General features: G+C 41.6%; 1 protein-coding gene across 1 annotated transcript; it reads left to right on the top strand.

The window, feature by feature from the left end:
* The first annotated feature begins 1,582 nt into the window (after positions 1–1,582).
* Positions 1,583–17,184, top strand: LOC131241054 (protein CHUP1, chloroplastic-like). The gene is made up of 6 exons (XM_058239683.1): positions 1,583–2,863; positions 7,107–7,238; positions 7,329–7,510; positions 7,674–7,785; positions 16,616–16,750; positions 16,876–17,184. The coding sequence occupies exons 1-6, from the start codon at positions 1,709–1,711 to the stop codon at positions 17,002–17,004; spliced, it is 1,845 nt and encodes a 614-aa protein (XP_058095666.1). The 5' UTR covers positions 1,583–1,708; the 3' UTR covers positions 17,005–17,184.
* The last annotated feature ends 681 nt before the right edge of the window (positions 17,185–17,865 follow it).

Genomic DNA, 17,865 nt, shown 5'->3' with positions numbered 1-17,865 from the left:
TGATGAATCCACTCCGTCCATCAGTTTCACAAGACCAAAATAGGATAGAAGTATGAAAATCAGGCATATCCAATAGTCATGTGGGCCACACTACACGAAATAGAGGGGATTGAGCACCTACCATTGGACGCCGTTTGGCGAGTGAGGCAGCCACCAGCCAGGTGGCTAGTAGTCGGTGCTATGTGGACCCCACCATGATGTAAGTGTTTTATCCAGGCCGTTAATCCATTTTAAAAGATAATTTTGGGGCTTGATCCCAAACATCAGGTAGATCTAAATCTAGGTTGACCACACCACGGGAAAACAGTAGTGATTGAATGTCCTCCGTTAAAAAACTCCTAGGTCCCACTGTAATGGTTATTTGACATCTAACCTATTGATTAGGTCATACAGACTTGGATGAAGGGGAAAAAATATATCAGCTTGATCCAAAACTTGTGGCCCAAGAAGTTTTTAATAGTGAGAGTTCAATCAACACTGTGCGGTCCACTCGAGATTTGGATCAACCTCATTTTTGGGTTCATACCGTAAAATGATCTAAAAGAATGGGTGGACGGCATAGATGAAACACATACATCATGGTGGGGCCCACAGAGCACGGACCACTATTGGAAACTTTTTAGGATCCACGGCAGTTTTATGTTAGGATGATATTTGCGCCTACGGTTTATCTGAGCAGTGATGACTCTACCTGGTCGGCTCCATCAAGGTCTCAACGGTGGACGTTTCCGTTCCTACTATTTCGTGTTGTGTGGCCTACATGAGTTCTGGACCTGGCTGATTTTTATAATTCTGTTCTACTGTGGTATTTCAAAGCGGATGGACGGATTTGATATGTCACGAGAATTTCTATGGGCCCACACAACTTCCGACCAGAGGAACTTCCAAAGGAACGGCGAATCCACGCCTACGGCTCGCGGAGAGGTTCCGGCCTCCTGTGGGTGATTGGCTCTTGTGGTAGAATGTATCCTAAGGAATATCGCAATAGGATGAGTTGAGGCTTCAGCCGTTGGATCAGAGTCCTTTCAATGACCCAAACCATTTATAAGATGGGACACACCATGGACAGGGACACCTAAAGAATATAGTATATTGAAACATTTTCAACCCTTCAGTTGATTGGAAGATCACGAAGACTGTACATGTCCAAAGAAAAGACAACAATGATCAAAAGGTTAGAACACTTCAGTATAAGAGTTAATAATCTCTATCCCTCATCAAAGTAAGGCCCACCGAATGAACGGTTTGATCATAAAATATTACTTAAGGTTTAAATGAGAAAACACTATAGAGAAATACGCCCGAATGTATCCTACCAAACCTCATTGGTTCCAATTTTTCCCTCCTTCCGGATTTTAATATGGGAGGTGCTATTTACACCCGCCTCGACAGATAATTGCTCCAATACTTCCACTTTTGGTAAGAAAAAGTAAAAATGTGTATTTCATCCATTACAATAAGTAGAAAAGAGAGGGTACATTTAATAGGCAGGTGGGTATTGATATCAATCCACTTTTATCTTTCTCCCCTCATCCTTTCTTCAAACAGGATCCAAGAAGGACGACCGTTCCTCGACTCCTGCGTAGCCCCTTAACTACAGTGCTTCCTCTTGTCTGTTTGGTAGAGGTGGATTTCTAGCTATTTTTCGCGGAGGACAGGAGAAAAGAAGGCAAGAAAAGGAGAGTTCTTTTGCTCTCGGTTTTCAGCCATGGTTTCTGGTAAGGTAAAAGCCGTCATGGGATTTCAGAAAACCCCACCAAGTTCAAAACCAGAGACTCCCAAGCATTTCTCCTCCTCTCCCAGCTCTCAAAAATCTCTTCCTCTTCCTCCTCCTCCTACCAAGACTGTCTTCTCTCGTTCCTTTGGCGTCTACTTCCCTCGCTCTACTCAAGTCCAGCCCCGCCCGCCCGACGCCATTGACCTCGTTCGACTGGTCGAAGAACTTCAGGAGAAGGAGTCTCGCCTCAAAACAGAGCTCCTTGAGCAGAAGCTCCTCAAAGAGACGGTCAAGATCGTCCCTTTCCTCGAGAACGAGATCGCTTCCAAGGATGCCGAGATCGAGCGGTCGGCGCGGAGGATTGGTAGTTTGGAAGCTGAGAATGAGATGCTGAGGCGAGAGGTGGAGAGCTTGAAGGATAGGGTTGTAAGAGAAGGGGTGGAGAATGAGAAGAAGGTGAAGGAGATGGAGGATGAGATTGCAGAGCTAAAGAGAGGGATAGAATCGAAGGTGTTTTGTACTGAAACGCGGGAGATTGCGGAGATTGATGACTGCGCGTCGTCGCCGCAGAGGTTCCAGGGCCTGATCGACGCGTCGGCGAGGTCTAATCTGGTAAGAAGCTCGACGAAAGGGGCGAAATCGAACGGTGTGGATTCGAATCCAGAGAAAGAGAAGCTGGAGATTACAGATCTGAACGGAAAAGATGTGGAGGCCGAAGTAATGCAGCAATCTTGCTGTAGTCGAGAGATTTCAGAATCGAAACCAAAACCGCCAAGAGTTCCTAAACCTCCTCCAAGACCTTCCTTTTCTTCTTCTTCTACTGCGGATACGCTTGGGATTGCGAAAAGCAGAGCGTCTTTGGAAAGTGCGAGCCTGACGGAAATGCCGCTGATTCCGCCGCCATTTCCGGTGGTTTCTGGCGCAAAAGCGCCGATTCCTCCCCCTCCGCCTCTTCCGCCGGCGAGGGTGAAGAATGCCGGTGCGGCGGAGGTGAGGCGAGTGCCGGAGGTCGTGGAGTTTTACCGTTCTCTAATGCGGAGGGATTCGAAGAGAGAGTCCGGTGCTGGAGTGCCTGACCTCCCGCCGGCGGCGAACGCGAGGGACATGATCGGAGAAATTGAGAATCGTTCCGCTCACCTACTCGCTGTAAGTCCAGCCTGTTACTTTCTCTTCCCTAAATCTACGAAACTGCCACCGCGTTCATGTCAGTAGTCTCACAGCCGTAACTGGTTCAGTAAGGCTTGTGTCAGTGGTCTCACTCACAGGAACTGGTTCCAAACTGAATGACTAAACTACCCCTTGCGTGCCTGTCTCGCCCGCGTCAGATAGGGCATTCACATACCAATGTGGCAGTCCTTACCGTTCGCCATTGAACCCAGATTCAGCAGGTTCGCCGATTATGTGGGCCACATATTTCCTTGGACTGCAGTCTAGAAAACGTTGCTAACCGTCTGTTTTTCCTACACTGGGCTGTCCCATCTGTTGTGGACCAGCCTAATTTATGGGTCAACGCACATTCACATCTGCCTCACTTGATGGACGGGCTAGACCGTGCACCGTCGAGCTGGTAAGAAACCCTCAAATCTCACATGATCATGTCCGGTTTTTGGGCCCAGTACACTTTTTACCAAAACCCATTAAACTGCTTTTGTTTTTTTAAGTTACGCGTCGCCGTGAAATCCGCGGATTTTGTGGTCACTAGTTGCCGTTTTGTAATGTGGCTACGATTGTAAGTGCCTCGAGCCGTCCACTCTCGAATTATGTCGGGCCTCAAATCCGTTCTTGATTTTTTCACACGCACTCACACACCGCACACGCCCGCGCCCCTACACTTATAATCGGTGCTGGAACCATGACCTCGCGTTGAAAGACTTGTGAATCTATCACTGAGCTATAGGGTTGCAGGCCTATGTCAGGCCTCAATCTTCACCGTACACATATACGGTGGAGATGGACGGTTACACGAGGGAGATGATTGCGACTGTTCACCCTGCTACATTCCACCGTTGATGGCCTAGAAATCGCCATGGTCGCTACCAAAGTTAACGTTGGGTCCTCGACATCTTCCATTGGATTGTGCTGTGGCCTGCCTATGATGGATTGTGCCGTGTGTATGGTTTCCATCTTCATTCAGATTTCAAAACGTTCATGCTAAGATGGCCCCGTGATATGAACTTGTCCATCATCTCCTTCTCGGAACTATCAATGCTTTAGTGATGATACTCTCCTCCGATTTGTAAAGTTGAATGTGGACCATTGAAAATCGTCATTTTAATGTTTTGAAGCCATCTCAGTTCACGGTAAGTTTCTTAATATGGCTAGTAAACGTAGATCATCGAGCCTTCCCAGCATTTGGGCCCCAGTGGCTCTGGCCATCAGAGTCCCGCAGTTGCAAAATGCGAATGGATAATCGTAACTAACCCCTCTATTTATTATTATTATTATTATTATTTTTATAACAATTGTAGACGCCTAATCCCTGGCTGCTTAAGTTTTAAATAGATAATTGTAACCACCTCCCCTTGGGTTTCAAATATTTTAAACACCTCTTTGATTTGGGGAGTCGCTGAATATCCTCCCACTAGAAAAAGAAAATTAGCTGGCTATCATTTTATAAAAGACCATTTTGCTCCTTAAGGTTGAAGTTATCTTGCTCGTGGGGTCAAGGTGAGGGCTATGCATATAGGGTGAGGCACACATGTGGCTGTGAGGGTAAGGTGGGCCCCACACATGGCTGTGCAGCAGAGGTGGACCATCTTCGGTGAATCCAAATTATCTTAATATTGGAAAGCAGGAGTTTTGACCACGGTGCCGGCACACCGGTCAACATTGTTGACATGGCTTGACTAATTGGGCAGAGACCGAACTGATCAATTGAGCTCCTATGAGTCCAAATGTTATAGGAGAAGTGAAGCCTTCCTAAGAATTGCGCTGTGTACAAGGTAGCAGCTCATCACTTGCTCTTATGCCTCACATGCACAAGGATGATGGGCCCACCATGTACACACAGAGGCCACATGTACACGCAAGATGGGTCCACCATCTGCATGTTCATACCACGTGTACTACCAAGCAAAGCCCATCATTTGAGCTTACTTGCAATGTGTACAAGCAAGACAAGGCAACCATTTGGACTTATATACCTCATGTATGTGCATAGTGTGCCTCATGTATATGCACAATGTGCATTCACACGTACATGCCGCGTGTAAGTAAGATGGACCCATCATTTACACTTTGATGCCGTGTGTATTAGCAAAGAGGCCCACCAATTATAGTCACAAGCCTTGCCACATTTATAAGCCAAGGCCCATCACTTGCACTTAGATGCCATGCGTATAAGGTGGGACCATCTTTTGCACTTGCATGCCATGTGTACAATAAAGGTGGATCCAAATTTTGTACACACTTACCATCATTCCTTTAAAATTTCAAAAACTAGAGAGATCCCAATTGCACACACTTTCCCTTTCTGTTGGTAACCAACTGTGAGAGGTGTTAGGAACCTTTTTCTTTGGCAAATGATAAGCATATCCTTAAATTACGAACTTCCCAAACTCAAAACAATACAAATGTGAGCCCCCTTTGCTTGTAGACATGCATTCGGTATAAATTGTGGGCCTGGCGTTTACATGTGAAATGGTATATGAGCACAAATGGTGGACCCTTGTATTTACCCGTGGCATGGTATATGAGTATAAATGGTGGACCCTTGCATGGACACGTTGCATGGTATATCAATACAAATGGTGGACTCTCTTTGCTAGTACATATGACATGTGAGTGTAGATGGTGGGCTCGCCATGCTTGTACACCTGTCATGGACATGGTACATATATGTAGATGTGGACCATGATGCTGGTATAGATGGTAAGTGCACTCGGTGGGCCTAATTTGTATGCTGGTTGCCTTGCTTGTACATGTGGCACAAAGCATTTCTTAGAGAAGTTCTACTTCTCTTAGTCACATGCATTTGGGATTCTAGGGAGTCCAATTAATCAAATCCCAACTGCACATTTGCTTTCAATTCTTTTATCAATGTCTGCCATTGTAATTTTGAGGATATTGCTAGTTTGTACAAAATAGTCATTTATGAAAAAAAGAAAAAAGATAATGGTTAATACAGAGGTTAATTTTTTTAGCAGATGAATAAATAATAAATCTCTAAACTAGAAGGGAGTTGTTTACAGTATTTGAAACTAGAGAGACGGTGTTTACAATATGTAAAAGTGGAGGGGGAAGTGCTTATAACTGTCAGAACCAATGAGGAGCTGCTTGTAGTTATCCTTACCATGAATGCATCTTCTCACTATGGCAATTCTGTCATTTCTTTCCATCCGGACTTCAGAAGAACAGGATCTCCCGCCGAGGTCCTAACATTTTTCTTCCTTTTCTTTTCGTGGTCAATCGAGTTAAGTGAATCCAAAGGCCAGATCAGCCTTTTACGCTGTTGGAAGCTAAGTAAACCTGATTTCCAAGTCCTAGTATAGAAATCGGATTGCGTACTGAGTTACTCAGTACGCTCTTATCGTACTGAGTAAACTCAGTTGGGCCCACTGTAAATTTACGTGGTTTATCCACACCTTCCGTCCGTTTTTCCACCTAATTTTAGGCATTAAGCCCAAAATTGAAGCTTATAGAAATCTCAAGTGGACCATTCCACAGGAAATAGTCAAGATAATGATTTCCACCGTTGAAACATTTCTAGGCCCCACAGTGACGTTTAGTTTTCATCTAAACTGTTCATAAGACCAAAAAAACATGGATGAAGGGAAAAAAACAAATATAATCTTGATCCGAAACTTCTGTGGCTCCCAAGAATTTTTCAATGGTATAAATTCAATTCACACTGTTTCATGTGGTGTGGTCCATTTTAGCCTTGCAATGATTCTTTTTTGAGCTAAGGCCCTAAAATTATATTTTAAAATGGTTGGACAGACTGGATAAAATACATAAATCACAGTGGAATCCAAAGAGTTTACTTAACGTACTGAGTTACTCAGTACCCAATCCGCTTCCCTTAGTATAAATAGGAGTACAATTAGTTACCTTATAAGTGTTTATTTTGAGTCCAATTTGGCTTTCTATTTTCAAGTGTAAGTTGTGTTACTTCATAAATATTATAATTGGAGAGAGAGAGAGAGAGAGAGAGAGAGAGAGAGAGAGAGAGGAAAAATCAATAAAGTATTATTATTATTATTTTTTTATTTTAGTCTCTTTTTCATCTGTTTTATGTGTGTTGTGAAGGTCAGTTCTCTTAGAACTAGACGCATGACTCAGTTGATTCAAGTTGCCATAGTAACAGGAGTGGGGTTCCATGTCATTTTCTACATACAATTTATACAATTCATTTTCTAATAATTTCAACTTTCCCCTTTCATTCTACCAGATCAAAACAGACGTAGAAACCCAAGGGGATTTCATTCGTTTCCTGATAAAGGAAGTGCAGAATGCAGCCTTCACTGACATCGAGGACCTAGTTGCATTTGTCAAATGGCTCGATGACGAGCTCTCTTTTCTGGTATTCTCTCCAAACACCTTCAAAACAGGACGAAAATTTCTACACTTATCCTTACCATGCTTACAAAGATGGCCACATAAACTCTTCCAGGTGGATGAGCGAGCAGTGCTAAAGCACTTTGACTGGCCTGAGCACAAGGCCGACGCAATGCGAGAAGCTGCATTCGGCTACTGTGACCTAAAGAAGCTCGAGTCTGAAGCCGCCTCTTTCCGCGATGACATACGCCAGCCATGTGGTCCCGCTCTCAAGAAGATGCAGGCCTTGTTGGAGAAGTAAAATACCATTTTCTTGGCTACTTCCATCTTCATGGAACACTTATATAATAACAGCCACAGCAAAATCTTGCTATGGGTTTTCTAATTTAAGATTTGACTAGACCAATAAATTACTAACATTGTGGGGCTTATGTCGTCGTTTTTGATGTGGTTGAAATAGATTGGAGCATGGTGTGTACAACCTCTCCCGTATGAGAGAAGGTGCAACGACACGATACAAAGGATTTCAAATCCCTTGGGAATGGATGCTCGAAACTGGATATGTAAGCCAGGTACGTTCATGTTCAAGTTACGACGTTGCCCTTCTTTTCATTGCGTTCTTCCCAAACTAGTCTTTCCTCTTTCCACTATCGAGTGCTTATTTATGATTAAAGAAAGCAAAAGTAGATTCCTTTGACTTTGGTAAGGGATTAAATAAGCTTCGGACAAAAACGACAAGTTAGTAATGCACGCGAGCACGCTGGACCCTTCGCTTTCCCATTTCTCTAGGTTAAAGCGGTCCACGAGGTCTTCTCTTGGCATGTTCAGTCTCACTACCATAGTGAAAAATCGTTGTTCGGCAGTTTCTCGGCGCATATATTTCTGTGGAGATTTTCGGATTTTGAGGTTTTACTCGGGATATCATCAATCAGACAATTCTTGCTAAATTTTTAAAATTATAAAATTTATATTTATTTTAAATATATATATTTAGAAAACAAATTTCTTAATTTTTCTTATATTTTTTGAGTTGATAACGCTGTAAGAACATTATATTTTAAAATCTACTGAGATTTTTGAAAGATCCGCAATATTGCGACAATATGGTCTAATGTATTTCCCGTGAGATTTTCAAACTCTCGGCGATATTTGTCACACTGCTCACTACCAGCCCCTCGGGTGAAGGAGTAGAGCATGTGTCGGAGGTTTGGCAAGATGGCAACTATCAGAAGCCCAAGTCACTCTTCGGGCTGTGCACACCGGAAACGGATTGGCCATTCACCCTGCCACTAGCCAATGGCTAGTGGTCGCTTCTCCGTGTGCCCAACATGATGTATGTGTCTCATCCATGCTGTCCATCCATTTTTCCAGATAATTTTATGTTATGAACCAAAACTGAGGTAGATCAAAATCTCAAGTGGGCCACACTGTTGATTGAAATCTCACCATTAAAAAGTTCCTAGGGCTATAAAAGTTTTTGATCAAGCTGATTTGTTTTTTTCCGTTCATCTAGGTTTGTCTCACATAATCTACGGGTTGGATGTCAAATAAACATTACAGTGGGCCTTAGGAGGTTTTTAATGGTAGACATTCAATTACTACTGTTTTCCTATGATGTGCTTTACCAAAGATTTTGATTTGCTCATTTATGGGATAAGGAATTAAAATAATGTATAAAAATGGATGGACGGTGTGGATAAAACACATAGATCATGTTGGGGCTTACTGTGCTCCTGCTACTAGCCACCTGGCTGAGGTCAGGGTCACTAGCCAAACCCCGACCGTGTGCACTGTGAAGATAAAAATGGGTACGTTCAAGATAAACTGAGCTGCACATCCACGGACTGCTGGACTTCTTTAACTGTACATCACACCTGTCTTATTATTATTTCTACAGTAATTTATCCATGGCCATGTTCTTGGTCCTCTAGCTGATTAGTTGCCTGGATTTCTAACACGTGTGATGGACGTGCAGATATTTGACACGCATTGCATGGGTGCTCTTTACCAAAATCTTGGAAGAAAAGTATTTTCAAAAGTTGCTAAACACCACACACAAACAATCGAAATTTCATCTATTTTATATGCACGGATTCATTCACAGGCAGCTGGAACTGTCAATCATTGATGGGAATTTGCTACAAGAGCACAGCACTTGTTGTGAGGGGTCCTTCCAACAAAAAGTTGTGGTGCTTGCCATGATCTCTATTTGACTTGCATTCCAACCATCAATTGCACCAACATATGTTAAGACATGAGTCGCACTGAAGGTTTTGGGTCCCGCTGGTGAGTCTTAAGAGACCAGATGGCATAAAACATCAAGGTGACCCTCGGGAATTTTTCAATGGTGCCATACACATCCCCACTGCTTCTAGTGGTTTGGTATGCTTGAGTGGGATCTGCCTAATTTTTGGCCTGGCATCCTAAATGGATGTCAAACAGCCATCATAGTGGGCCCTATAACTTTTTATTTTATTTCTCAAGCTCCTTACAACAAGCATCATAGGAAATTTGTGTCCATCATTGATAGTTAACGAGGTGAGCTTGGACCTAGATTTTGAATCAACGAATTCATATTAGTGACGATGGCCGTAAAGATCCTCACGGTTGTCGATATGGGTATCGGGTCATCAGCCATAATGACCAATACATGGGTGTAATAACCATTACAACCACCGTATCGAAACATTTGAATTTTTTTATTTTTATTTTTTGTCTAAAAAATTTTTAGTAAAAATATATATAATATAGAATAATATAAATATTCTAAATATGTATTCATTTTTTAAAAAACATGTCATGGTAGCGTAACAGTCCACTCTTTTTTGAGAGTGTTGCATCTGATTATCTAGTGAATTTATAAACATGTTATGTCTCTAATGTTTACACATCACAAATAAGTATTAGAACTAGAAATTGAAAAAAGAAGGCATAAATATTATATATATTTTAAAAAAATTTCAAAAAATAGTTCTGGGATCTTCTATTCGCCTAAATCGCTTCAATTTGTGATTTTAATCATAAAAAAAAAACTATGGTAAGGGTGGTTGAAATTTGTTATAGAATGATCTATAAAAGTTTTTGAAATAAGAAAAGTGGAAAAATGAAGAGAAGATTGAGTTAAATAGAAAAAAATTGGTCATTTTTCGACTGTAACAAGGGTAGCAGCCCTTACGCCTTCGTAATGGTTGTTATGGCTTTATAACAGCCAATACGATCCCAAAAAACCAATTGTCCCGTTGACCCCCATATGGCGCAGTGTATGACTATTACTAATACATATCGGCTTTTATGGTTGTATCATAAGAAATACAGAACACCTTGTTTTGGATTGATAAGGACGAGGCTGAAGGTTTTACTTCTGATTTAAATGGGCCAAAGCCAACCTAAGTAAGAGTCTGTCAAGCATCATAGGCCCTGTAATGTAGTTTACACACAAGTGATACATAACACATACACCCTGCACGTCATTAATATGCATTGTTGTTACCATCACATGAGCCCAGTTTGAGGAATGGTACTAAGTTGATTCCTGATCAAGGTGAAGCTTCCACCTGACCTGACCTAATGTACTTGGGAATTTAGGCACAAAGCCAAGCAACCAATTGTTTAGCCACTCAAAATAACTCAAGCAGCATTGAGGATTTTGATTGTCTGATGAGTACTTATATGTAGTATGTGCTGATGACCTCAAGTTTTCTTTTTCATCACCTGCTAACAAGGTATTCCCTATCAGTAACGGTGGCCGTAACGGTCACCACTGTTACCGCTATGGGTATCGACCATAACAACCGATATGGGGGTGTAACGACCATTGTAACGACCATTACGAACCCCTATAACGTTTGAAAAAAAAATTGCCTGAAAATTTCTGAAAAAATATTTAGAAAATTTAGAATAATATAAATATTCCAAATATGTATTCATTTTTTGTTTTGAACATATTTATTGTAGAGTAACCGTCCACTTTTTGGTGAGAGTGTTGTATATGGCTGTCTGGTGAATTTATGAATATGATTATGTCTCTAATATTTACACATCACAATCAAACATTAGAACTAGAAATCGAGAAAAAAAAATATAAATACTACCTTTTTCATTTTTTTGAAAATATGACCCTCAGAGCTCCTATTTACTTAAATTGTTTCCATCTTTGGTTTTAATTCTAAAAACTATAGTAAGAGTGGTTGAAATCTGCTATAAAATGTTCTAAGAATGTTTTAGAATTAGAAAAGTGAAAAAAATGATGAGAAAAATGGATTTAAATGGAAAAAAAGTAGTCATTTACTGTTACGGGAATAATAGCTGATAAGGCCCCTGTAATGGGTGATGTGGTCCAAAAAAAAGAAAGTAGTCATGGCCGTAACCTATACACATCGGCTTTTGTGGCCATATCGTAATGGATATAGAACACTAGCTTGCTAACCCTAAGTTATAGGATAAGCAAAACGGACTATTCTAACTGCACTCTTGAAAATATCGTACTATAGGCAGTACACAGATAGGTTTTACCTATAACAATCTTAGGTAATTGGCATGAGGACATCCAATTGTCTCATTGAACCTTGAGCCTATGCAAGTGGGTCCTGTGTGGGCCAAGATAGCCTTAGCGGACCTTGATTTCATAGTCTAATCTGTTGAGAATTATTACCAAGTCCTAATTTAATTACCTATTTAATTATCAAGCATGATTTGGTTGAGTCAAATAAGGAAAGTAGTTAGTAAATTTCGTAAGAGTTATCTTCTATATAGAGGCTTAACCTAATGCTTACACCACTAGATATGAATCAAAGCGCTCTCATCTTTTTCCTCTTACCCTTTTGATTATAGTAGTTTTTAGTTTTTTAATCTTTTTAGTTTCACTTTTTCACTAGGACTGACTCTCTTCTATTTTTTTCATTCTTCTTTTTTATGGATGCTATGATTCTCCTCTTCATAAATTATTATTATTATTATGATAATAATAATAATAATAATAATAATCACAATAATAATAATTTTTTGTTATTAAGAAAGTCTAAAGGCAGAAAAAACATAGACAACAATCCACAACGAACCAAAGACCACCCCCTTAAATCAAAGGAGCCCATTTCCTTGAACATTAGGACCCCACGGGGGTAGTCAGAAGAGATCCACCACAATTTCTGAAATAGAAATTGTTCCTCTTGGTTCAAAGAATCCGAAGACCAGCGACTGCCATCTCGGGTTTTGTTTCCTGCCAGAGATGCCTTCATGCAAAGTCGGGAATAGCCCTTATATGGAACCTGGCATCACCCAAGGGTTTTTGTTTCCTCTCCATGATTTGCTTGTATGATTCTAGTAAATTTGTTTTGCCCACATTCCAACTGTTGATCATCAGCCGCAACTGCTGAGTAGAAATTGTCGCCAGAAGGAAGTCATACCTGGGTGCTAGGATGAATGTTACCATTTGTTCGTGGAGTCGAATATGGAGCTTGAAGACTTTATTTGCTCACATCACCATTCTAGACAGTCTCAATCATCCTCCGTTTCTTGTTTTACTGGGCATTCCTATAATTGGACAAGGCTTATACGTTGAGCTGTGCACGTAATGTGACCCCACAAAACATAGTGATTTTTCATGAATCAGGACAACATGGGCATCATGAAAAAATCTCTTATGGGTGATATTCTCAGTTGGCCCCACCACAAATGATGGGCATATAATGATCAGCTACTCCCCAATCCTTGCAAACATTCCTAAAAACATTCCCTAAATCTAACGTGGACTTCTTGATGACTGTATTAGCCAGAGCTCTTCTTGGCTTTACAAAGCCTTAGATTTGAACTCACTGGACATGTAAGAATGAGAAGAGAAACTTTGCTATTTTTTTACTGTTGCTTACAAGCTCACTGACGTTGCTTTTCTTTTTTACAACCGGATACACAAGATGCCAATTTATAGGCATTTGAATGTAATGTGAAAAGACAAAACTGCCCCTACTTAGGAGCTTCCAATATTAATATTCCTAGAAAATACACAAGCATTTTTTATCTTCCAAAACAGCTCCATGGGAAGTGTTGCTGGGCTTTGGTTTGCAATTCCAACACTCCCCTTCAAACCAAAACCGGCTTCATTCCAAGCATCGTTCTTAGTCGTTTGAATGCATCTGTCGGTAATGCCTTTGTGAAAATATCCGCCACCTGTTTCGTAGTATAACAATACTCTAATTTCATTGTTTTCTGCTTCACGTGATCTCTCAGAAAATGATATCGGGTATCAATGTGTTTGCTTCTTCCATGCTGCATTGGATTTTTGGATAGCTCAATTGCCGACTTGTTATCCACACATATGACTGTGCATTCTTCCTGCGGATGCTTCAGCTCCTTTAGTAGGTTTCTCAACCAAATTCTTTCATAGACAGTGGACGATGTTACCACGTACTCCGCTTCACATGTGGACAGAGCGACCATACTCTGCTTCTTGGAATTCCATGTAAAAGCAGTCGTTCCGAGATAGAATACATAGCCAGTGGTGCTCTTTCTTTCATCTTGATCACCTCCCCAATCACTGTCTGAGTATCCATATAATATTGCTTCATCATTGTACGGATAGAAAAGGCCGAATTCCATTGTTCCTTTGACGTACCTAAGGATTTTTTTTTGCTGCTAGCCAGTGTGATTCTTTTGGTGCTTCTATGTACCTACTTAGAAGCCCAACACTTGTGATTGTGAGGTACCTTAGGCTTCCAATCAGACTTTTAAACATAGTCGAGTCAACGCTTCTTCCTTCTCTGTCCTTTGTCAGTTTTAAGCCCGTTGCTACAGGCGTGTTTACGGCATTGCAATCAGCCATCTTGAACTTTTCAAGCAATTCCTTGGCATACTTCTTCTGGGATATATATATATATATATATATATGCCACCATGTTGTTGCTTCACTTCAATGCCCAGAAAAAAGGACATTAGACTTCCGTCGGTCATCTCGAACTCCTTAAACATGACCTTCTTGAATTCATCAAATATCGGTCAGTTATTTCCTATAAACAGCAAATCATCAACATACAAGCATGCTATAAGCATATCGCTATGAGCATTCTTCTTGATGTAAACTGCATGCTCATATGGACATTGGGCTAAGTTGTTCTCTTGAAGATAGTTGTCGATGCGTGCATTCCAAGCACGTGGAGTTTGCTTCAACCCATAGAGGGCTTTCTTCAGTCGATACACCTTGTGTTCCTCCCCTTGCATAATAAAGCCTTCAGGCTGGTCAACATAGACCTCTTCTTCCAGAAATCCATTCAAGAATGCAGATTTCACATCCAGTTTGTAGTTCATCTAACTGTGATGGGTTGCAAGGGAGATAATCATCCTCACAGTGTTAAGGCGAGCAATAGGAGCGAAGACTTCTTCATAGTCCACCCCGTACTTTTGTTTGTAGCCCTTTGCTATGAGCCTTGCCTTGTAACGATTGATCTCACCATCAGCATTTCGCTTGATCTTGTACACCCATTTGATGCCAATAGTTTTCTGGCCATTAGGAAGCGTAGTCAGCTCCCATATGTCATTTCTCTCAATGGCATGAATTTCTTCTTTCATAGCAATTCTCCAACATTCTTCTTTTATGGCCTCCTGAAATGTCAGAGGCTCATGATCTACATACGGGCAGAAAAGATTGACCTCTTCAGTTTGCATATAGATGTCGCTTAAGCTTTTCATTTTTATAGGTGCCATGGGTGAGGACGAGCTGGCCGGATTTTGACTTGATGGAGTACTTTCAAGAATGATGGAATGTACTCCTGGACTTCTGTGTACTGATGATGCGGCCGAAGAAGGTGTTCCGGGCGTTTGCTGTTGACGGTCATGCCTTTCTTCATGTTCTTCTGTTTCGACTAGAATATCTTTGGTCGATTCTTCATCATTTTATTTCCAAGCTTCTTCCTCACTACAGACCACATCTCTACTCACCACTACTCTATTGGTTAGTGGATTGTAGAGCTTGTAGGCTTTAGATCCTTCATTGTAGCCGATGAAGATGCATTTTTCGCCCCGATCATCAAGCTTCCTTCTTCTTGCTTCTGGAACTTGAGTGTAGGCAACACACCCAAAGATCCTTAGGTGCACCACGCTCGGTTTGTAGCCACTCCATGCCTCCTGTGGTGTCATGTTTCTGACACTCTTGGTTGGACACCGATTGAGCAGGTAGGCAGTACATGCAACTGCCTCTGCCCAGAAGCTCTTTGGCAGGCCTTTCTCCTTCAGCATGGTCCTCGTCATGTTGAGGATGGTGCGGTTCTTCCGTTCCGCAATGCCATTCTGCTGTGGCGTGTAGGCTGCAGTGTATTGTCTGTTTCGCTTCTAACAGTTGTGCTACCGACCACGTTGGAGGATCTTCTTGCTCTGATACCAGTTTGATGGTTGTATTAGCCAGAGCTCTTCTTGGCTTTACAAAGCCTTAGATTTGAACTCACTAGACACGTAAGAATGAGATGAGAAACTTTGCTATTTTTTTTTACTGTTGCTTACAAGCTCACTCACGTTGCTTTTCTTTTTTACAACCGGATATACAAGATGCCAATTTATAGGCATTTGAATGTAATGTGAAAAGACAAAACTGCCCCTACTAGGAGCTTCCAACATTAAATATTCCTAGAAAATACACAAGCATTTTTCATCTTCCAAAACAGCTCCATGGGAAGTGTTGCTGAGCTTTGGAAGATGAACAGTCACAGTAAATGCTGGGCTTTGGTTTGCAATTCCAACACTTCTGATGGTATCTATTATCAACCATCTGTTTGTGCCCCACCATAAATGACAGGCATATCGAGATTAGCTACTCCCCAACCCTTGCAAACATGACCTATATCCAACGTGGACTTCTGATGCTCTCTATTATCAACCATCTGTTTGTGGAACCAATGATCTCAGGGATAAGGTTGTCCCGTAAAGGAGATTTCGGGGGCATGGTCATTCAACCATGCGTCCATCATATTATGGGTCATCTATTGCGGGTCCTAAGATTTTTCTTCTCTTCCATTTTGCTACTTTGGGTTTTCTATTGCGGGTCGATATGATTTTTCTTCTCGCTGTTTTGTGGCTTTTGCCAATGTTGCGATGATGCAGAAGCCCATTAAATAAAACCACCCATAGCTATTTTGGGATCACCTATGGTCTAGTGTTGGATCACATATTATCCCGTAATCGTGCTGTATGAAGGATGACCCTGACTATTGATTTATGGACTCACACGTTGGGCAACTGTACATAACGATGGCGATGTCATGGAACCACAACATGGACGGCTCCTACTGTTGGATCATATAAACATATGGTGGCACATGATGGTTTGTTATTATGATTGTTATTGTTGCAATGAAAGTTCAATCAATGTTATTTGTTGTTGTTGTTATGGAAGTTCAATCAATGTTGCAAACGTATATGCAGATAAAGCTAGCATCTGTTAAGCTGGCGATGAAGTACATGAAGAGAGTGTCTGCTGAGCTGGAAGCTGTTGGTTGTGGCACCGAAGAAGAGGAACTGATGCTGCAGGGCGTCAGGTTTGCCTTTCGAGTGCATCAGGTGATTCTCCTCTCCTATCAATATCCAGTAACAGATTCTTTGTTTCCCTAGCATCTATCATCTTGACGGGTGTTTTAGCAGTCTCAAAGACAGTTCCTAAGTGTTTTTTCCTTGGTCACTGCCAGTTTGCAGGAGGTTTTGATGTGGAAACAATGAGGGCATTTCAGGAGCTAAGAAACAACGCCCGTTCCTGTCATCTTCAGTGCCAAAACCAGCAGCAACACAAGCTCATTTGCAGGTCTACATCTTGCTAACCTTTGACAAAAAAATGCTTCTACCAACAGCAGATTTCATTGTAAAGATCCATCACGTTTTTTGATGAAATGCACCATCCATTTCATTTTCATGACCATGCCACTTAACGATATAAATGCAAAAATAGAAACACTAGCATACATCTAATATATTATACATAGTTCTCCATTTCTCCGAGACCCGAGCATGTTTGGAGATTTCTAATCCTTCTGGTTGGGGCCTGGACCGATCGCTAGATATTTAGTTGTCTGTACTATCTCAATCACTGTCTCGCCCACGGCTTCAAGTAAGCCTTCTTTTTTTTCTTTTTTTTTGTTAGCTTGTTAGTACACCCCACTGTCAGTTGACACTTCACTGTCTCGCCCACGGCTTCAAGTAAGCCTTCTTTCTTCACTACATCTGTCTTGACTTTGACACACTCCACCGAACCAATTTCATCTTCCTTCAATCTCTCCTTTTCTGATTTCTGTAGCTCATCTTCTGCACCCTTCCAATGTTGAACACCTGCACCATCATGCGCCTCTTGGGCAGCAGCTGCATCTCCATTTATCTCCTCTTTTCCTTTGGTTGGAATGTTGTATGGCTCCTCTTGAGTGGCTTGTCCCTGCTCTCCAAGCTTTTGCTGTATATAGCCCCACCATTCGAGGTAATGAAAGATGCGAGCTACCCCATGGCCACACCTAACAATGCAGGGGATTCCTAATAGGGCGTTGTGCCACCTACCACGGCTCTGCCGGTGGTGTGAATCTGTAGGTTGATCTGAACTATTTGTGTTCTCTTTACTACCGTATAGAAGCTGATGGACTTGTTTGTGCTTCGTTAATGACCCTGACTTTTGAATCTTGGATTTAAGTATAAGC

The sequence above is a fragment of the Magnolia sinica genome, chromosome 3 (assembly GCF_029962835.1).
Source record: "Magnolia sinica isolate HGM2019 chromosome 3, MsV1, whole genome shotgun sequence".
Taxonomy (NCBI): Eukaryota; Viridiplantae; Streptophyta; class Magnoliopsida; order Magnoliales; family Magnoliaceae; genus Magnolia; species Magnolia sinica.
This window is presented reverse-complemented; position numbering and strand designations above follow the sequence as displayed.

Excerpts from the sequence above, each read along its gene's own strand:
- LOC131241054 (XM_058239683.1), top strand. The coding sequence starts at position 1,709 with ATGGTTTCTGGTAAGGTAAAAGCCGTCATGGGATTTCAGAAAACCCCA. Across the intron at positions 2,864-7,106 it reads GTTCCGCTCACCTACTCGCT|ATCAAAACAGACGTAGAAAC; the intron begins GTAAGTCCAGCC and ends TCATTCTACCAG. Across the intron at positions 7,786-16,615 it reads AAACTGGATATGTAAGCCAG|ATAAAGCTAGCATCTGTTAA; the intron begins GTACGTTCATGT and ends ACGTATATGCAG.